The sequence below is a fragment of the Pagrus pagrus genome (assembly GCF_965226575.1).
Source record: "Pagrus pagrus genome assembly, chromosome: 11".
In the NCBI taxonomy this organism is placed as follows: domain Eukaryota; kingdom Metazoa; phylum Chordata; class Actinopteri; order Spariformes; family Sparidae; genus Pagrus; species Pagrus pagrus.
The window spans coordinates 13,825,587-13,848,646 of NC_140195.1; the positions used below are offsets into that span (position 1 = coordinate 13,825,587).

A 23,060-nucleotide genomic window follows, 5' to 3' on the forward strand; every position below is an offset into this window, starting at 1 on the left:
ATAAGTCGCCTCTCTTCATCTCTCACTATAATGTGTTGAGTCTCCTGCGAGTCCTATCTGGGTTCTGCATGGATGGGACTCTATGGAGACAATCCAATACTTTCAGTCACTGTTAACATTCCACATCAGTCTCCCTCCACACTGACACGGCTGATACGATCATGCAGAACTGGGCACGACGGCACAAACATTCATCACTCACACACACGCACACACTGCTGCAGAAGTGAACTTGCACACACACACATATGGAGGCATGATTAGGCAGTCTTTCCCACAGAGAACACCACTTTATTTCTAGGTCAATCAACTTTTTATAGTTCGTATTTACAGGTGTACCAGTCACATAGACAAACACCGATAAACTCACCCAGAAACACACACCCACTGATTGCAGCGCCACTGGCGTCGCTCAGAATAGCATCAAACAAACTGGAGTGTCTCTCTCTTTGGCTGTGTGCAGGTGCAGACCTGTCTGCTTTAGTCGGCCTATTTCACCATATTAACTCTCGTATATCACACTGGCACTGCTGAGAAAACAAGCAGAGTGCAGATCAAAACACAAGAACACTTTGTCTGGGTATGACAGAGACACCTTAATGTAAGGGAAAGTGTTTGGGTATTGTGCTTGTAAAGAAATCTACCCTCATCAAAGAGAATTGTTTTGCTTAGTAAACAGATATATTGTTGACGTGTGTCAATGAAAATGCCATAACAATACTTTCTTAAAGGGGAACTATGTAGTTTTGGAAATATTCTACCTCAGAATGTTGATATTTACATTATTAATGAGGTAATAATACAAACTCAGACATATTTATTTCCATTACTGAATAAACAAGCTGTTCTCAGAGGAAATTAAGGTTTCCAGAACACTGTTTATAGCTAGAAAGGTGGCAGGGTCCGCCAAATATAAACAAAGTATGATACAGTACGGAACTGTGTTGTTCCTTAAGGTCAGTTTGTTTATTTAGTTTGTTCAGACAGAAAACAAATCATTGAAGATCTTTCTCTTTTGATTGAAATGTATTCCCCAAAACTACATACAGAGTGGGACAAGCTCCCTCCTATGTTTATTGTTAGTTACTGCACCAATTCTACCACTTTGTAAGTCAGTTGGTTCGGACTGAAATATCTAAAGAATCTTTTTTTTTGTTTTAGAGATTATAATGCAGATGAAGATGCTTTTTGTAATACATAATTATTTAATTTGCAGTGTAGTTTACTGTGTCAGTGCACTGATGTCATTTTAAACAATTAACTTTACCTTAAGTCATGTTTATGCAACAAATACTTTGAAATAATAAAGTGTACATTGAGCATATATCAATATGGGAATATATTTCTCTTTAATACTGGTATCGGCATCGGCCTCAAAAATTTTGAATGTGTCGGACTCTAGTAAAAATTGATGCTCGACGATGAAAAAGGTTACAATTAAACAAACAGGGATATATAATTACCTTGCTCTAATGGCTGATACTGATAAGACAGCCAATACCGGGTAAAAAAATAAAGGCGGAGACGGAGTGAGAAATTATGGCTAATTTGATATTACATAGCTCCAAATGGATTTGTGGCATTAAAACTCAAAAACTTGTAAAATGTTTCCCCTTTTTAACAGAATGAAATTATAGCCGGTAAATTATCGTAAATTGTGCCTCCCTAAAGTAAAACAAATCATTCCCACTGCTGGAATGTAAGGGGACATTTTGACTGTTGTCAGTTATTATTTCAAAGGTCACACAAAGACTTTAAACTGGTGTAATTGTGAGTTTATCTGAATAACTACACAGGACGACATGCTGCTGACACAAGGAAGAAAACGTTCAAGTCCAGTTGTGCGGTGCCGCTAAATTACTGAGTTTTTCTAACTTTTTAATTTGAAATACAGCATCAACATACAAATGCTGAATCAAAAATCATTCTGAAGGTGTTTTACAGAAATGAACATAAACTTCCACCCTGACGTGAAGTGCTCCTACCAGCTAGTCATGGAGTGCCATGACTAACCACGTCCCCAGGCCCACTATTGTCCCATAACACAGGGGGAAAATACCTCCACCCCTGTTTTGCCCACTCACCAGCACCCCCCTCTGTCCACTCCCCCACCCTGCCCCACCCTTGCATCCCCATCCCCTTACCTCATCCCCCTTCCTCTGCTGCTCTTTCTTTCATTCATTTCTTTCCTTTGTACTGTGAGATGCAGAGAGGAAGAGAGGGACGGGGGGAGGGACGGAGGGACCTTTTGTTGGCTTTCAGGTGGTTTCACATGAAAAGCCTGAGTACACACCTAGGTTGCTGCCACCGGCGACCCACGGCGTCTCACTTGCTTCCGCTGAGTATACCTGAGTTAGCCCTCAATTGCCTCTGTACAGCCAAGGCATGCACAAAGACAGACACAGGCACATTTGCGAGCGCATGCATCTACAAGTGTGCACAAATACACACACACACACACTCCTGTCGGTGGTGGATGTGCAGAGGTAGGTACGGGAATAGGGTTTTATGATGAGGAGAGTGTTTGGGGTGAGGAGGGATGGAGTGTGTGTGTTGGGGGGGGTTGATTGCAAGGCGACTTTGTCTGTTCTTCTTGCGAGGAGCTCAGGTAGCCTTGTGTGTGTGTTTTATTCCCAGGTAGACCACGGTGAGTGCTCTCAAGTTAGTGTCAGGTGTCAGGTAGCTACTTGTCTTTGTGTCTTCAAGGCTGCCGTTGCTTGGATAGTGTTTACAGCCCAGAGAGAACGGCGGAGACAGGGAGGACGGGGGAGGAGAAGGGAGGGAGCCCTGGCTTTGATGTGATGCAGACTGTTTGATAGCGTGTGTGAGTGAGAGAGCGAGTGTGAGAAAGAAGAAGAGAGAGGGAGAGTATGAGTGCACACATACTTTTCAGTGGCACGTACGAATGTCTGCACACAACCGTGTGTCGGAGCCGCTCATTCAAACCAGGACTGGACCTAGCCTTTCCGGGGCCCCGAGAAGAATTTGATTTGATCACAATATCAAACAAACAAGCATCATATCATGGTGGCCAACGGGTCGAACATAAAAATGTATTAACAATGAGCACAGTATAGTGTTAATAATTACATAATTATCCACAGGAGAATAATTGATTCCAGAGTAAGCACTGGTTCCGACCCAGCACCTGAGCCGTCTTGCTTGAAAAGGGGTATATGTGCAACACGTCCCATTGAGCATGCACACCGTGCGCGTTGTTGTGAGTGGGTCTAATAGACCTGGGCCTACTTGTACAGCTGGCCCATCCTAAATGACCAGGAGAACATATACGTATTTTCTTTACTTTTATTTGTGAATAATACATTAACAATTAAACACACAATAAAGAACATTGCCCCAGCCCTGTAGCCTACACACGATCCTAGAAAACCATGTAAGCAAGATGGGAGGCAGAGCTGAAAATTCCTGCCTGACCTGAAAGCATATAGACTGTGTCTGTCGAGACAAGCTCTGATTTCTCAGAAGTCAGTCTTGCTCACCCAGCAGTCGATCTCTCTCTCCGCCTGCAATCAACTAAAAAAAAAAAAAATTATCCAGTCACATCATTCAAACAAGATGGTATCCTCCCTTTGCGCATGCAATGAAAGAGAAAAGAAATGATTTGGCATCCCTGCTCACTTACTTTCTATCTAATCAAGACTGAGAACTCCAAAAAGAGGCGGTCCTGTCTGCTCTGAGAACACGAAGAGAGCCGGATCCTCGTGTTCTGGTACCTACACAGGCAATGGCAGAACAGGGAAAGCTAGAAAGTGAAAAAAAGTGTTGCACACCTTGGCTCCTGATGCAGTTTAATTCAACAGGGAAACTTACCAATTCCAGGGCTCCCGATGACGGCTTATACTACCCAACAGGCCAAACGACGAAAAAACACTTGATGAAAAGAGATACGCAACGAGAGCTGCCTTAAAAAAAAAAAAAAGAGTGGTGCACGTGTGGTGATGAAGAGAGAAAGGAGGGGATTGCTAAACAGACAGGAAGTTAGCTAAAACGATGACAACGCTTACAGCAGCGTTTAAATGTCAGTGCTCTAAATGAATGGATATATTGGTCTACACAATCCACAAAACAAAAACACATGATACAAGACTGTGTTTCATTTTTGCACAATTTGAGCAAAAAGCCTGCATGTGCTGCTTGTTTTAAGTATAAACTGTCGCAGGTAAATAATATGCTTTCTCAGCAGTGAAAATGTTCTAGATAAAGAGTTCAAGTGTCATAATCAACCAGGTGTGCTAGTTGCCTTCCACAGCATATCATTTCTGTTTTACATAACTGGAAACCCATCAAAACATCTGTAATTAAAAGTGCCTGATGTGCAGAGACTTCCACCAGCCAAGACAGCTATTTTCAAAGTTTAGCCACCCACTGACATGAATGAGGATACAATGATTCAATCGTGCATCTCTTCCAGACTTTCCAAATATTATTGGACAGAATGGATCAAATTCTGATGATAAGATAAGGCATTCGTTGTGTTTGTGGCACTCAAAAAAATGTATCCATGTTCCAGCCCTTCTTCACAATGTAAGCTGATGGGAAAATGTCTAGACATTGACAGGTTACCCTATAAAATTATGGATTTCTCAAGGATTCAACATTGTTGAGACATTTGAGATAATGTAAATACACAACTAAAATATATTGTGTATTGAGATTTTCATACAGAAAACGTTATGAACAATGCCTTGAAAGGTGCTCTATGTAGTTTTGGGGAAGACATTTTAATCAGAAGAGAAAAAATGTACTTAATTTTTATGCCTAAACAAACTAAATAAACAAAATGTCTTCTTTTTCATGTCTGAATAAACAAACTGACCTTAAAGGGCAACACAATTTCATACTGATTTACTTTGTTTATATGTGGCGGACCCTGCCACCTTTCTAGCTTCAAACTGTGTTCTAGGGACCTTATTTTCCTCTGAGATCAACTTGTGTATTCAGTTATGGAAAAGATGAATATTTCTGAGTTTGTATTATTACCTCATTAATAATGTAAATATTAAAATTCTGACTTTGAATTTCTTCTCCAAAAACGATATAATGCCCCTTTAAAGGTCCAGTGTGTACGATTTAACAGCCAATCACACCAAGACACATCTCTAGAGACGCGTTGCCACCAAAGCCATTGTTTCCTATGGTGCGGCACGCCTCACCCTAGCCCAAGTTGCACTTTCTTTTCCATCAGTAACGTGTGATGGCCAGCCCCGCTCCACAGGCACTCCGTGGTTTTTTGCCCAAAACACACGTTTTTGATGTAGCTGCACCTGTAGGGACGAGTCTTTGAGTGTTCAGGGCTTTGGGTTGATCTATTTGCAGAAATGAAATATAATATTCATAATTGTGTTTTTCACTAATGTATGAGCCTTTTATATCTAGAGAGGGAGTGGGTCCTTTTTCACAAAGTCTGCAATGTTGCACTGCCATGTCTCAAGAACGGAATAAAAATACTTCCATAGCTAAGTGAAGTGAAGGAGCTAACCGCTAAGGGCTGCTAACTGTAGCTACTCGTAGGTAGTTATCTCTGTTAGCTATGCAGCTAGCAGTTTGTACTGAGAGCTTGGGGACCAGGGCGGGCCGGGGCTAGCTGGTTAGCATGCTAACTTAAGTAGAAATCCCTGCAACACAAAACATAGACATCTTAATGCCTAAACTGCTATTTATCACAATCTGTCGATAATGTTAGCAATTTTAAAAAATATTTTCAACTAAAATTCGTACATATCGGCCCTTTAATGCTTTCAGGCGCACATTCAAATACATATTAGACCTGTGCATCAGGATACGAATGTCTTCTAACTAACTAATTTTAAAGACGCATTTCTACTCAGCTGAAAATCAGTTGCTGCAGGGTTAGACAGATATGGGAATTTGCAGTCCCCCCATAGGAGAAAACCGGATTACACGGACTCACATTTAACCTCGCACACATCCATCAGAACTGTCAGAACAGGTGCGATTTGAACAAATACGTGCAAACTTTTCTAACAGCAGAGCGCAATGGTGTTGATGTGCATGTCTGTTACTGAGGGAACAGGAATAAAAAAAATGAGAATAAAGAGAGAGAGAGAGAGAGAGAGAGAGAGAGAGAGAGAGAGAGAGAGAGAGAGGCAGGCAGGAGACCAGACATGCAAGTTTTTACAGTATGTGTGTTTTAGGGCTCCCCTGGGGCCAGACAATTAAAGAGCATTTAAAAAGATGACAGAGCTCTGCGCCCGAGAAGGGGAGAGGTGGAGTTTGCAGGTGTATGAAGAGCATCTGCATGTTTTTGTGCATGTGTGCCTGTGGGAATGTGTGTGTGTGAGTGTGTGTGTGCGCTATTCATGGGTGTACTGTGAGATCACGCAAGGTGTTCCTCTGAACCGTCTGCGTATCTGCCCGTTTGCGTCCGAGGTTGTGAGTGCTTGTGCAGAGGAGAAAAACGTCATTTGAAAACAATGCACGCCACATTTTAAACTGACAATAGACAGAGAGAGCAACATGGGCATTTCACTACAAAGAGGAAGAAAAGAGAGAGCGGATAGAGAAAGAGAGAGAGAGAGAGCATGAGAGAGAGACTATGTGAAGAACAGCTCTGAAAGACTTTTTGTGGGGCCATAACAAAGGCCCCTCAGAAAACACAGTGGCATAGGAATGTTAATTAATTAATGAGAAACTATTCAGCCTACAGAGAATGGTGGAGAAAGAAAGACAGAGGAGAGCGACGGAGAGACAGACAGACCGGCCGGAGGGGTAGACAAACTCAAACTGGGTTCAAAGACATTTATAACTGTATCGTTTTTATTTTTCAAACAGCATACCGTGCACTTATCCCAGGTCTAGTTTCAACATTTTTCAAGGCCCGTTTTGGGAATTTGCCTGTCATAAATTTTGACGCTGCATCTTTGTTCTTGGCTTTGCATGTGCACGATTGTGTGCGCGTAACAAACTGCCGCTGTCAAAATGAAAGCTCCTCCAGCCTCGGCTTTCCAGGAACTAAGAGAGCAGCCCAAGTTTTCCCACATTGACTACTGTGCATTTTTGAGCTAATCCAGTTGGGTTTGAAAAGATTTTACGAGTCGCTTGGTTGTGAGATTTTATCAAGTCATGGAAGACCGCGTAATCCTTCTGGTAAAACATGACAATCAACAAAACTGGAGTTATGGGGTGTGATTTGAAGCTAACCCCATTAAGGATTTCCTCTAAATTTCTAGCTCAATCATCGATCTGTGCAGTGTTTGCACTGTGATACACTTCTGTTGGGAAAATTCATGACCTCCGCTCCCTACTGCAGCTTTTTACTGCTGGGAGATACGCCTGAAATTCAAAAAGGGCTTATGAATAAAGTCGGCGCTGCTTTGAACTGCAAGCCAGTTTTCCTTTATTTGATATAATTATTGAACGCACTATTAGCTGGTTATGCAACATCACCTACTTACAGGTGCTGCTTGTGCTTCTGCTCCACTGCATGTATGGTTTAGTTGTGCAACATATGAAGCAGTAACTTTTTAGCATTATCTGGCTGTATACGACTATCATTTGTCCTCAGGAAAGTTTTAATTGCACCACTAAGTCTACACAAGCAGGAATCATGTGTTGTAATAAAAGAAAAGTGAGGCCGGATGAGATTATTTTCAAGATTCTGCGGAAAGCTTGCAAGTGAGCGCAGATAGACTATGAAACACAGATAGGCTTTAGCCCGAGGCAGCTGACACTTCTTCACAAATCCACACTCTTCTCTCTATAGACCGGAGTGTGTGTATGTGAAATGGATACGTGAGCTCCTTCGCGCCAGTCGCTCATAATCTGTTATTTTCTATGGGTGCGTGTGTGTTTCCTGCGTGTGTGCGATCGCGACATTCCAGCAGCAGAAACCTGAGAAGGTGTGACTTACGAGACACTGGATTCTGCTCTTTCTGGGGACTGAGGGGTGCTGAAGTGTCAGAATTCCAATTTCCTCCAAACAGTCACTCCCAGTCACACACTCTGACCCTCTGCATCTCTCTCACACAGCCAAACACACTCTGCTCTACAGTCTGATCATCCATTTTTACCCTAAACACTGTCTCTCATTTTCTCTCAGTTCCATTCATAAGGTCCCACAAGGAGAAATCTTGTCTCACTGTACTGTAAAGCCACCCCCCTCTTCGTCAAACCAAACACTCACTCTTTCTCTTCACATTGAGCTTCCAGGCAAACAGCTAGGAGAGGAAGAGAGGGAGAAAGAGAGGGGAGAGTTTGAGAATCGCGGGCCCCTCCTACTTTCCGGAGATGCTCCAGCCCATCCCTAAATTGTGGGCCAATGAGGGTGGCTCATTCACAACTCATGCGCTCCTTCTACAATAGGTAAGGAGAGAGACAGAGAGAGCAAGAGATATATACAAGGAGAGAGAGAGGGAGAGGGAGAAAGAGTGACTGTGTTTGGGGGAGAAAGACGGTGAGAAAGGAGAGGGAAGAGTGAGAGGGAAGAGGGGAAAGAAGTTACAGCAGAGTCAAGGCCTGGGGATGAAGTGGTGACTGAGAGGTGAAGAGATGAAGACATAGATCCGGTGACAGGCACAGATTGACAGAGTGGACAACCTGCACAGGAGAAGAAGGCAGTCAGAAGAGAGCCAGGAGTAATAGGAAAAGCAAGGAAACACTGGATCATTCTCACTTCATCAAAAGTCTGCCTCAGAGAGGACAAAAGCGAGTGTGACAAGGCAGAAATCCCTCCAGGTGTAGATGCAGACAGGTGGACAGTCAGACATGCTGCTTGTGCTTCTGCTCCTCTGCGTGGCTGGAAGAGTTTGGGGGTCCGCCCCCGGAGTGTGGGGGTACGGACGGATCCAGGAGAGGCAGGGGTCGGCGGCACCGCCGTGCCCATCTCCGTGCCAGTGTGAGGAAGATGGGATCTTCGTCATGGTGGACTGCTCGGAGCTGGGACTATCATCTTTGCCAACCAACCTCAGCCCTCTCACCACTTACCTGTGAGTAACAGGTTCACTTTCCTCCTGCAGGCCTCTCGCTATGTTCTTCATCCTTCATCCTTTTCTTCAGTCATTCTCCTCCTAAACTTCCTCACTTCCCCTTTCAGTCATCATGGTTTAATGCCAATTGAATTCATATATAAAAATAAAAGCCTGCTTTGATAATTAATCTGTAATCAAGAAAATACACGCTGCTGAATTATAGCTGAGACAGAAGGCAGCAGTCGGTGTGATGTATGACCAGGAAACAGCAGCAGAAACCGCATGTACATAAAAACGGACAGGACCGAGTGGGAACATGTGTGTGTGTGTGTGTGTGTGTGTGTGTGTGTGAGAGAGAGAGAGAGAGTGTGTGTGCGTTGACCACTATGGCAAAATTACTGGACCACTTCTTTCAGTATCAGGTTTCCGAGCGCCAACTGGAGACCCAGCGTGAGATTGCGTGTGTGTGTGTGTGCGCTCATGTGTATGCCTTTGTGTGTGTGCGAGCACATGACACACGCATGTGTTTGAAAGAGGAAGTGTTTGAACACAGATGTCTAAATGTGTGTGAGATTTAATGAGCAGTTTTATGCCACTAATCTGTATTTCACTGGTCTATGATGCCAAACCTCAGTGTGTAAACAGATAGAAATTGCTAGCATGTGACCCAGAAAAAAACAAACGTAATCCTCTATTTTCTTTTGGTTAATAACCTGATGAAATCGCCTCTTTGATGGACTTTATTTGCATTTACTGAAGAAAAGTTAATTTTGATTGGTGGGCGCGTGTTTGAAAGGCTGGCCCGAGAAGTGACACGTCTGTAAATACAAATTTAAAACACGGTCATTAACATTACTCATCATGAGTTTTTAACATAATGAGCTGCAGGAATTAAGCCCACTTCCCCACCAGGATTTTTTTTTTTTTACAAGCAATGAGAGACTTATATCATGTAAAAGACAGGAGATCTGAGCAGTTACTTACACCACCCTGCTGTGGCGTGCAGCCAGATCTGACGAATTGCTCCACTGCGTAAGCCTCTGAGGACAGATTAGAGACACTTTGTGATAACTGATATTGAAGTGATAGAAGTCAAATCCAGGAAACAGGGTGTGATAGAGCAGTTGCTCACTAGGGGCTGTGCGAGTATTACAAGAGTGGTGGGACAGAAATCAGAGGGAGGGGAGGAAAGATCAACTGTTTACGTAGCAAACGGCTCGATAGGAGACAATTCTGTGTGAATGATGACTGACTCTCGGGCGCCAGGTTTCACTGTGCTCCTTTGAAGTTAAAACACATGTAGAGTTTATGGAGGTGAAATACGGCCTCTTACTCTCATCCAGGAATCACTCTACCTAAGAGAACATCAGGCGGTTGGCTCGACAACAGGGCCCGTCACAGCGCACTCACTCATACTCACACAAGGAGAGAGACGAATCTGAGACGAATCTGAGACGAATCTGACAGGGAGAGTGTTGAGCCTCCTCTTAAATAAAAACAGTGGTGACATGAGAGTCCCTCTTTGAAAGTCTACACTGCTTTTAACTGCCACACACACACACACACACACACACACACACACACACACACACACACACACACACACACACACACACAAACACACATCATTCCCAACAAACTCAAGAGTAATTGTTCATTTCCCCTCGTTACCTAACAGTGGAACTGGACCAATTAGTGAGTTTGAGGGCTGATTTAGAATAAGATAAATAAACTCAGCGACCAACCGCACACGCCCACACACACTGCAGCGCGGAGGAGGAGGAGGAGAAGAAGAAGAAGAAGAAGAAGAAGAAGAAGAAGGAGAAGAAGAAGAAGAAGAAGAAGAAGAAGAGGGGAATGTGGGATAGCAGGAGAGATGCCGCAACAAATTAAGATAGAAGATAGAGAATCACGGATTTCTCTTTTACCTCGCTGATAAAAATCATCGAACACAAACAAAACCCGGCCCACATGCACACACACATAACTGAAAGCTCAGCACAGCAGGCTACAGTTTCTCATTTCGTCCTGGGTGATAAAAGGTTACAACAGCGGAGAGCCGCTCCAATCCTCACCAGGATCTGTTGAAGTGTCCAGCACGCCCCGCTGTGCTGTGGAGGCTGGATTAGCCTCCCAGCACATACTGTAGGCTGCCGAGGTCACAGGGATTTGCTTGGGAACGGTCCACATTACAAACCACATCCACACAACGCTGTGAAAGTATATGACATCATTCACCCGTGTCATCGGAGATCTCTTCAAAGTGAGCGCGACTGTACGAGCTGCAGTGACCAAGAGGGCAATCCAGGCTATGAATGCTATGATTCACTCATTTTTCTAGTGTTTATTTGCACATCTGGACGACCTCACTGCGTGTGTAGGTGGAAATATAATGAAACACCAACTGATTAAAAAAAAGCTCCATACAGGTTAACTCTGCGAAGGAATTCGGCTATTCGGAAGATGCTCCGAGCAACTCAGAGCAGAGTGGGTAGAGATTTATGACAATAATCGTTTCCGTGGGCAACACATGAAATGAGCTGTCATGTGAGACGCTTTGAAAGACCTTCTCTTTGATATCAGACTAGAGAGGAAAGACAGTGCCCAAGGGTGTGTGTGCGTATGTTGAGTTAAAGAACACCATGTACAGTACCTAAGGTTGGTTTTGTCATATGTGTAGCTGCATGAGAGGTGGGAGAGAATGAACAAGTCAGCTGTCCTCCTGACAGACTTCTACATATTTAAAGGGGTAATATGTAAGAATCAAGAAGAAAGAAACATTCAAAGATTAACTGAAATTATCAACACAATGTGAAGAAATAACAGTTTTGTCATTATGACGTCCACTTTGAAATAAAGGTGATTTTTGAGTCTCAATCCCAACTCCTCAGGGTCGGGTTGGCTGCATCCCAGCGTCCCAAAGTGTCAGTATTTGACGAGTTGGGAATGAGCTTCAGAAGAATCAACTTTCTTACAGGCTGGATTTTTAAGTTAGCATGCTAGCCTCGGCCTGTCCTGGTCCAAAGTTCCCGTACTAGCGATGCAAACAACAACACTTCCCCTGTGTCATGAGTTCCGAGTCACAAACACTAGCTGCATGGCTAATTGAGCTAACTCTCCAACGGCAGCTACACTTAGCAGCAGTTAGCGATTCCTTTAGTGACACGCTACTCCGTATTTGTTTTGAGGATGAATTTGATCAAATATTTAATCGTGCTGAAAATGATTAACTTGTTCATAATTTGGCTGTTGTGAGACTGTTTCTAAGGTTGTTAGGTGCTTTTGTTTACACACCCTCCATCCTGCCTCAGCAGTCTGCAGTGTGTGCGTAAGAGGAAAAGAGTGTGTGTGTGCATCGTATGTGGGTCTGTGACTGGAGTTGAGCAGCGATTAGGTGATGCTTTGTGGTAGCGGTGAGTGTGGTGAACTTCTAACGGTGTTTTGGCCGAGGCCAGGAAACCACAGCTAGCGCATTACCAGACAGAGGAAAACCAAGGAGTGTGTGAGTGTGCACGCGTGTGTGCGCATGTGTGTGTGTGAAGACCACCCAGACTGCTGAAGGTTTTTTTTTTTTCCCTAGCCAGTGAAGGTGAAACAAGAGTGCATAAAAAATGAAGAGAGGCAGGATGAAGAAAAGCTGCGAAAACTGTCAAGGAGAAAGGAAACGATTAAAAATTGGTGAGAGAGAAATTGTGATTGGAAGATTTTGGAGGACAGAGCAGGCAATGACACACACACACACACACACACACACACACACACACAGGAGACAACATCCTGTCCCTGTACGGTGACCGTGACAGCAACAGTCGTGTGCGTGTCATTTAGCCATTATGTTGATGGAATGATTCCTATCATGAGCGACCGGGGGTCACACTGTAAACATCATGTCTGAGAGAGAGAGAGAGAGAGAGAGAGAGAGAGAGAGAGAGAGAGAGAGAGGGGAAAAATGAACAAAAATAGCGTGTTTGTGTGTGTGTGTGTGTACTGTCAGTGGAGGGTCCTCTGTACAGCAGCTATCAGCTCCAGCATCAGTGTCCTGGCTCCAGACGTCTCCAGACGTCTCCAGACGTCTCCCCCCGCCTCAACTGCCCTCCCCTCCCTCGCTCTCTCTCTCTGTCTATCTTCCTCCCCCACACCTATTCTCCTTTCCTCACCTGTTTCCTCTGGCCTCTTTCACATAGACCAAGAATCCATACATTAAGTGCTTGAGCGTGTGTGTGTGTGTGTGTGTGTGTGTGTCTTCGGAGCAGGTGTTGAAGCTAATCATGCAGCACTAAGTGTAAATGTACGCTCACTGATGTGTGCCTCTTAGAAAGTCAAAATGAAGGCATATATAGCTCAGGGCAGCAGAGTGAGAGAAGTGAAGGGTGTGTACCTGCGCTGAGTGGTGTAAATGTTTTCAAGGTGTGTGTGTGTTGGTTTGGGGGAGGTGCTTTGGCTATAAGCCATCCAGCCATCAGATGTGATCAGAGTTGGAGAGGAGACTTACGCACTTCTGATTATAGACAGGAAGAGAGCAGTGACACATGTCATCATAGTTAATCTGTTCTGCTTAAAAAGTATATCAACTATTTCCTTCCTCCGATCCATCTGCCCGTCTTTTGTTCCTTCCTTCCTCCTCGCCAAACGTGAAGTGTTTCCTTAAAATCCCCGGAGGCCCCACCGGCAGAAAAAAGCCACTCGGGCCTGCTACAAAAGTGATATTTATGCCAGGAGGGTGTTGGAGAGAAGGGATAGGCAGTTAGCGTTGGATAGTGCAGCGGTTTGTGGTTTCCTGAGAGCAACCTGGGAGGCTTTTAAATGTCGCTCAGGGACAGACGGCAGGTAGGCAGGTAGAGGAAGACAATGGAAACAATGAGGATTCCCTCGGGAGAGGCAGGCAGAGAAGACACAGAGGCCATAGTGTGCTCCGCCACTCCATATCCTGTCCTTTAGAAAGAAGCAGAAAGCAATCACGACACAAGATCTTGAAGGGAACTAGGGTGGAGGAGGTGGAGGTAGAATGTGTTTGGATGTGCACATGAGCCTGCATGTGGATAACGGTTGGTATTTGTCAGGGTCAGACATGTGCCCACTGACCAATGTGCAGGTCTGTATGTTTCGTGTGATGGCAGCGTGACACGAGTGTGACACGGGGGCTAGGAATGTGCTCCCTGTGACGTGTGGCCGAGGGGTGAAGGGCTTCTTCTGATTGAGAGGATTGAGAATGCCTGCATGGCCCAGATTCCTATTCAGCCCCTCTCCAACCCTGGGAATCCATGGGAATGTTTGTGTGTGTGAGTGTGTGTGCATGAATCTGTGCAAGTGCACCAGCCCTCCCTTTCCCACTACAGAGAAGGCATTGTCTAATCTTGGGCCAGGCCACGACAAATGTCCCTAACTGTACTGGAGCGTATACGTGCATATGTGTCGATGCACATGTGCAGCCATGACCTGTGACTGTGCAAGCTTTGTGCCAGTGTAAGTGCTTATGTTTAGCCAAGACATACACAAGGCTGATCTTTTTTGTTTTTTTATCTGTTTTCACCAATTAAATGCCACACTTTTGTTTAAAATCAAATTAATGACTTAGATGTCGCCAAGTTGCTCTCAGTTTCCTGCAAATGGAAGACAGTTTACTTCAGAAAACAAGATCCTCTTTTGTTTTTGCTCCTCTTGTTTTAGATACAGACTTTATATCAGTGGCTCTCAAACTTTTCACATCAAGGAACACTAAACTGGCACAAATGAGACCATGGACACCCATTTGATAAAATTATGCCCCGTGGTCTCCCATCGCATCCAGAAGGTGTTTGAAACACATGACCAAAATAGTCATTCATTCTGTCAATGTGATACTTGTGGATGGAACAATAATAATAATAAAAATCTATAATAATAAATCATCCCCACTTTTTGCAAGGGACCTACCCCCTGGAACCCACCCAAGAGCCTCTACATCACAATGTCTTCAGCTTTCTCTTGATCTTATATCTTCACGTTTTCTGGATTGTATAGTTTAGTATAGTTTATCGTCTGTCTTCTATTTTGTTACTTTATTTTCTCCTCTTTCTAAGACACTTAGTTTGATGCCGAAGTTCATTTACTTGTGTTATTTTACTACGCTTTCACCGGTTAAGCAATGTCAAATTTAGACTGATACAGGGCTATCAAGTTTGATATTGGATTAGGCCAGATTGAATTAGAGGGGACTGTTGGGACTTGGCGGAGATATGCGCTCTACTGAGTGCCATTGTAGTTTTATATGATTTCCACTTCAAACAGTAAGTCCCCACATGAGTGTTTTTCCTGCAAATGTTTTCTTGTAAATAAGATTTAGCATTATTTACCCTTTTTCCACTCATTTTTAATTTCCTGAATAAATCCCAATACTATTTTTGAACAGAAAAGAAACAGTGAGCACTAGAAATGAAGGACAATGTTTACATGGGTGTTGATAGCAGTGCGTGTAGGACATGGTTCTCCAAGTTCCCCCCTGTGCCTCAACATGGGTCTGTCTGTCTCCGTCTGCCTATCTGTGTGATCGCTGGCCAGGCCTGCCGACTAAAGTGGGGCTGGCAGTGTGCAGGTGATGACTAGTAAGAGTTAATGATACTTAATGCCCTCTCCAACAACGTACACACACACACACACACACACACGCACGCACACGCACGCACGCACACACACACACACACACACACACACACACACACACACACACACACACACACACACAGAGGCACCATCAAGACCCCCATGTGCACATTACACACAAGGAAGGAAACACGTTGCTTGAGCATGGATGTATGTGTGTATGTATTGCTTGAACACACACACGCACACGCACACACACACACACACACACACACACACACACACACACACACACACACACACACACACACACGTGCACATACTGACTTAATGATGGTTAATGCCCGATCCAATCCCCCTGTGCAGCATCAAAGCATCCCACAGAACAGTGCTGATACAGCGATGCTAGCAGGGATTAGCTCGGGAGAATGGACCGCTGGGACGGGAGCTGGGTAAAGGGAAAAAAGAGGCAATCACAGACACACTTAAATGTCACACACATGTGCACACGCACCTCAGGGCACACGCAACTACACAGCAAAGGGAGGATCGGCACAGCAGAGTGGAAGTGCTGGTGGGATGTAGAAAACAGAAGGTGGAGAGATGAATGAAGTAGGGAGAGAAAGAACGGAAAGGACTCTTAATTTTGGAGGGTTAGGTTAGCTGAATGCAGAAACAGCAGGCAGGTCACTCTGATGGCATTAGGCAATAGTATAATTCTTACTAAGACTGGACACTTCACAGGTGTATTTTCCATCTGCCATAAAGGAAGGCTGGAGGGAATTCTGCCACTGCAGAGCCTCCGCAACTGCAGCCAGACTTACTCACGTCTCTATTACATGTCTGAGAAGGAGCAAAAGAGGAAATCTGGACTTTTTACATGCATGGCAAGAGGCCAAACTAAATCTCTTTAAACCAACAGCAGCCACATGTCCTCATTGGTATGGGGTAAGATTTCATCAAGCTCTGATCTAAGTTCAGGTCTAGATGTTATCCGGGGGTACTGTTAAATATATGGAGCAGATGAGCGGGTCACAGATCTGTGAGCGCAGCAGCGAGGAAGGAGCGAGCCAGGAGTGGATTTGAGCGGTCTTCTAACTAGATCCAGTGTCCTCCTGTTTCTGCCATTCAACCAAATGAAGTCATAATAGAGCCTGACACTAATACTCATCGGGTTTCATTTACTGTTGTATCCACTGCTGAGAATCTGCCTCGAATCAGCGTGCGGAAAGGAACACCTCGCTGTAAGAGATACCTTTTCAGGATGTGTGGAAAAGTGGTGAAATTTGTAACCGTTTTGGCCATTATTACAACAGTTTTCTGCGCCGTGCATGTGTCCTGTGCTCGTGAAACATTTCTTCAATGTAGCATAAACTGCTTTGGTTTAGAGGGAAACAAAAAATGCTCTCAAATAACAAACATATATAAAAATCGACATGCCAAAACAACAGATTATTGGACCATGGGCAGGGCTATGAATGCCTTTCTGCCTTCCAAAGCTATGTCCTACCCACAACAGCTGCCTGTCAGTCCTGTCCACATGTTGGAGGCAGTTGTATGTTGTGTAGCGCCGACTGTTCCAACACTTCCTGTTCCATTACTGAAGTGCTTGACCTTTCACCCCCCTCCCCTCCGTCTCATGACAGGGTGTGTGTGGGAGGACAAGGAGCGGACACAGAGTGTGTGCGTGCACGTGTGCATGTGTGTGCGCGCGGTATACCAGGGTATGAATAAGTCCCAGAGGGCATGAATATGTTTCCCATGACATGGCCTCAGACTAAACAGCCGCACTCTCTCCACCCAGACATCCGCCTGTCATTCTCCCCTAAACCGCAGCGAGCGGAAAAGAGCACAAAACATGGGAACACAAATACACAGACGCATCTCCCTTTTCTGTCTTGTTATCTCCTCCCTTCCTCCCTCCCTCCCTCTCTGTTTCTGCGCTCCTTTGTAGCCGAGTCCTCCCCGTGGCCCTCCTTGTCCAGGTGAAAGACTTCTCCTCGCCCTCTCCCTCGCTCTTTGTGCCTCGTGAATGAGAGGAAGAGAGAATAAGAGAGGGAAAGATAAAGAGAGAGTGCCTTTGGACACAAAGGGCAGTGTACCCCTCCCAGGAAGTCTGGGAGAGAGGGAGAAAAAAAACACACATCTTTAGAGGAAGGAGGAGGGGAGGACAGCATTGTACCCTCCTTCCTGACTCTTTGTGTGTGTGTGTTGTGTGTGTGTGTGTGTGTGTCTGTGTGCAAGCTCATGTGTGACCGCGAGAGAAACTGAATGCCAAAGCAAGTCAGTCTATTCAGCTAGAAAAAAGCTAACACACTCAGACCTCACCCTCGCACATGGCACACACACATTCGTCTCTCTCTTTCTGACACACACACACACACACAAACACACACTAATGCACACAACCATTTAGGCCCTCTTAAAGGCGGCGCCCGAGCATTGACTACCATTTGCATTGTGTTGAATAAAAGAGTCTCTTTCATCGTGGCCTTAACTGTTTCAAAGAACTAAGCGGAGAGGATCAGACTGGCTGAATCCGACTGAAGACATTACTGTCATAGTTACAGTAAAAGACAGCCAAGGTGTGGCTCGAGCACCGCTAAAGCAGAACTCCTGCCCTCCGGGCAAGGCTCAGGTTGTTGATTTCCACTAAAGATCTATTACTCTAATGTTCCTCACAGATAAGCCGCCTTCAAAGGTGCAGAGCTTACCGCCATTATTGGCTGTTTGTTTGCTCAGAGTCTCCACCTGAGTGAGGGAGAAAGGGATTGGCAGGGAGGCAAGAAGAAAGGGAGGGGGAGCAGAGGAGGAAGTGAGAGGGAAGACCTCAGGGTATGATTTGATTTTGTGTGAGTGTAAGAGAAAAACATCCCTCTCAAGGGCAACAACGTAAGCCTGTTCGTTTACATGCTTTCGCATGCTTTGTTATGTACTGTACCTGCATGCAATTTTATGCTTGAGCAACACGCCAGAAACTTTTCCATAAGTTGCACACAGGTTTTTTTTTTTCTTTTACTTTGAGACAACTCCTCCAAAGTGAAATGTATTGAGTCATCTCCGCTCAGCTTTGTCTGACTGACACATATCACCATAGATGGTAGAAACAGACACCTGACTGCCGCTCTGAGGGCACATTCACCCACCAGGGTGGTCCATCATCCACCTCACAAAAGCCACCCTGAGCCCGAAGTGTGTGTATGTGTCCGTGCGTATGTGTGTGTGTACTTCACTGAACATAAACAGGGGTGTCTCTCATGTGATGTGGCCAGTTGTTTTGCTGCGCTAAATCACCAGCTCTTGTCAGAAATACTTCCAGTCTGAAATTGGCTACAACGGAGCTAGGGGCACATTGACACCCACACACACACGACGCCTTTGATCACAGCGCCGATAACATACTTCAGTAGTTCTGTTGACGCCAGAGAGGAAATATGATAAATCACATAATTGTAACTACCGGACTGTGTAACTCCATGCTTCAGTTGAAATTCGAAGCAGCGATGGCGAGAAAAAGAGTGAGAGTGAGCGATAGAGTGGCATAAGAGAGGGTGGATAGAAAAGGGCCAAGGCTGATGAATGGAAATGTACCTCTGCTTCTTCATGCTTCCGTTCCCCCCTTAAGACTACCTCCTCGCTATGGTTCCCCTATCAATCACAGCATAAAGCAGTCAAATATCCAGTGCTTTACCTTTCTTCCTGTGCCAAACCTTCCTCTCTTACACAAGTGTACACACACAGACACACACACTGAACGATCTATCAGAGCACATTGTGTATCTGCAGCTCACGGAACGATGCACAGAACAATGACGGGAAAATTTATTTTTACTCCTCTGATTGGTGCAATGTTGGCCGCAATTTCACACACGTCACTGCGCTTAAACACACCAAATTACATTCACACACACGAAAAAAAATCTAATTCCTCTCCAGGGAAAACAGAAAGAGATCACTGTGGGCTTTGTCAGTCATCCCGCAGGTTCAGAGCGCAGGGGGATAAAAAGAACAGTTAAGAGGCATATTCATGAGTGTGTTTGTTGAGGGATGAGCACGGGTCTCCGTGTCTGCATCCTCTGCTTGGGAGTCTTTAGTTTGTCATTCAGCAGCAGATGGAGATCTGAGGGGAGTAAGATGGCCTGTGTGCCTCAGGCGGTTGAGAGATGTGTTGTCCTGTGAGCCGAAACGGGCTGTTTTCTTGACGCCGTGATGGCCAAGATAGTGCAGGACAGTTCCCTACTGAAATCCTGCATGAAAAAAAAAATAAATAAAGAAAAGAAACCACATGAACTCTCATTCTGTCCCTCAAACACACACACACAGACCCACACAGCCATCGGTTTCCATGCCCCGGCAGCGTCCATGTATAATGTGGTGAACCAGGCAACCAGGAACTGTACCCACCACATCTGCAGGCTCATTGGAAAACAATAGGGGTGTGAAAATGAGCGACAGACATCTTACCACACACACCGCAGTCACCTATAAATGGAAATAAATATTGTACTGCACACACAGATACTGAGACACATACTTGCACTCTCTCTCTCTCACACACAGCACACACATGGCTGTAAAAATGGGGACGCACAAACCCCAGCTCTAATTGTAACTCCCATACGATGCAGAGCCTGCAAAACCTTTAAGCGCTCCCTTTCTCATTTCTTTTGCGGCCCGTTTATTTGCGCTGAAAATATCTGCATGTCGCAGCGCCAGCCGACACAATGCACATGTGGTAGTCATCAATCATAATTATCATGGTTTAAAAAAGCCACAGCTGTTATTTGATTTTAAAAACAAGCCATAGCGCAGCGCCTTCCAACGATACGTCAAGTTGTCAGCGGAGGCCTTGGCCTGCACAGCAGAAATGTCTCTCTCTCTCTCCCCGGCGTTGGAGAGCACAGCCGAGCTGAGCTGCATTCAACCTTTCCCCATGACTCACCACTGTGTGTCTTTATTTTTAAACATTTTCTCTCTCCATTGCTGCGTGTTTATTCTGTCTGAGTGAGGCCGCTGTTATGGACTTCACACAACGTTTGTTTATGGATTCTTTAATCAGGACCAGATAATGGAGAGCTGTCTCCATCCATGGGCGCATCCCCAGAAGCTGTGTGTGTGTGTGTGTGTGTGTGTGTGTGTGTGTGTGTGTTTCCACGCTTTAACGATATCCAAGAATGTTCCAATACATATTTTTCTCTGCAGATTATTAGTACACAGACAATGAACAGGATTAAAGTGTGTATGTGTATTGTTCATGAGGCCTCGTGAGGTGATCTCCCCGTGTTCTACGTGATTTCAGCCCGTCTTGATTATGTCAGCTGGTTTACTATTACTTCTGGCTGTGTCATCTCCATGGCAACTTTGTTATCACTTATATTTACCCCTGACTTTAATCAAGCAGTATGGTGCATTACACTTGTTGTATTCATTTGCAAATTTCCGCCTGGAGCCAGGGCAGATTGTGCTGAAAATGGGACACACTTGATTCACGTCAACACAGGACTTTTGTTGAGAGGGAGCCAGTGCTGGGGAAAAAGTAATAAATCATACATTATTTGTTAATGTACTGAATCTTTCAACTTGTGGCTTTTTAAGTTAAGTAATTAGTTTAACTATATTTCCTTTTAGGAGATTAACAATATTGGATTTGGCTTATTTACTGATTTGTTTCTTCACTTGTTTAAGGTGTCATGCATTAATCAATGCGATCTTTTGAATATAAACTGAAGGCTGTATTAGATAATTGAGATTATCTTTTTAAAGTGAGTTGAAAAGAGTTTTTTTATTGTAAACGAATGTGGCCACGTTTTTTAACACCAAACTATATTGTGTGTATCCTTCAAGCCCCATACCTTCTAAAACATTTGCGAAGCCTTTTGCATTTGTGTGTATGATGCCACTCCTGTGCTTGCTAGTTACAAACTAGAATGGCACTCAGTAGCCCCCTTTTGTACTCTCTTATAGATACCAGCCACCTAAATAAGTGATTTTTTCCCAATGAATAATTCCCTGACAAATTTCCAATTATGTCAAAAAAGCACCCTATACTTTAATGTTAAAGAAAGTGAGAAATAAAAATCCAGGATCCGTCCCTTTTTACCAAAAGTTAATGGGGTCTATTCTGGGCCAAGGCCCATCCTTCATCCAAGTTTCATGGAAATCTGTTTAGTAGTTTTTGTGTAATCCAGCTGACAAACCAACCAACAAACAGACATGGGTGGAAACATAAACTTCTTGGTGGAGGTAACAATACAGGGTCCTGCTTGTCAAACATACAAAAAGTTAAGATCAGTAATTGTGATCAGATTATTGCCAAACTTTGTTCTATTACAAACAAAAGCAATATCATCAGAGAATCAACCATTATTGCTCTCGACACTGATCGAAAGCACCCGCTCTGCCTTCGTGTCCCTGAGAAACACCTTGAATCCCTCTCTCTGCAGTCGGACCTCCCAGGAGGGGGCATCCATAGCAGGAAATTCCTATGGAAGTAAACTAACATGCAATTATTATGCTTTCATAAAGAAAACATTCTATGTCAGCAAAGCCTGTAAAAACGCTACATAATTATCTGACCTACAAAATCTGCTCCTCTCCTCGAAAGGACACAGCTAACACTACGGGCTCATCACATATGGTGAGAACACAACTTCTCAGGGGCCACGTCCCAGCAGCCGATGTTCAATGTTCAACCAAAACTGTTGGTATACTGAACGTGTCTTGTCATAACTGCTGAATATGACAGGCTGCTCAAATACCCAAATGAGTGACCCAGTACTGCCACGCAGTGTTTTTTCCACATCTTTCCCGAAGCTGAATACAGATCACGCCTGCGGATAAATTCATCCAGCCCCCCGTCAGCTTGGCTGACTTGACAAACAAACATTGAGTGTGTCAAAACTCCCAACTGCAAAGGGCTTCTGAGAGCACAGTTTACACTTGCTAGCCCGGTGGTCTGGCTTTATGAGCAATGGTTAGTGTCATACACACACACACACACACACACACGCAGGCACACACGCACATACAAGCCTCTTGAAGACTCATGCGAGACCCCAAGGGCCGTGAAAGCAAAGAAGGGGTGACGTAACACCTTTTTGCTTTCATTGTGTTTATCAATGAGATGACCTTACATGACTGGGGCCACGGGGTTATGTATGTTTTCTACCAGAGGCTGACACATAAGTTGTCCTCATACTATCCGAAGTGTGAAAAAAGTAGGTTGTGTGTGTGTGTGTGTGTGTGTGTGCGAGCATCCTGCACCTCTCCCTCTTTGACCGCAACGCAGCTGCGTCAACACTCACCTCCCAACACACCCTCTCACGTCAGAGTGTGTGTCAGAGACGCCGAGAAATGGAGTGCGTCTATGTTAGAGCGGTGAACAAAGGGGGAAAGGAGGTGGTCTCCTGAGAAACCTGAGGAAGAAAGAAAGAGAAGAGGGGAAGACGGAGGGGGAGAGAGAGATAGATATGAAGGGAGACTGAGGGGTCACATCTCAGAGAAGGTAGAGTGAGACATCTGGAAAAGAGAAAG

General features: G+C 44.6%; 2 protein-coding genes across 4 annotated transcripts in view; one reads left to right on the forward strand and one right to left on the reverse strand.

Moving 5' to 3' along the window:
- LOC311265076 (uncharacterized protein) overlaps positions 1-23,060 on the reverse strand; it is a 60,963-nt gene that overhangs the window by 16,168 nt on the left and 21,735 nt on the right. The window lies entirely within an intron of this gene.
- The window catches only part of lgr6 (leucine-rich repeat containing G protein-coupled receptor 6), a 39,835-nt gene continuing 25,209 nt past the window's right edge, over positions 8,435-23,060 (forward strand). The window contains exon 1 of the mRNA XM_084366398.1: positions 8,435-8,966. Coding sequence (XP_084222524.1) covers positions 8,722-8,966 — 245 coding nt within the window. The 5' untranslated portion in view covers positions 8,435-8,721. The remainder of the gene's footprint in view (positions 8,967-23,060) is intronic.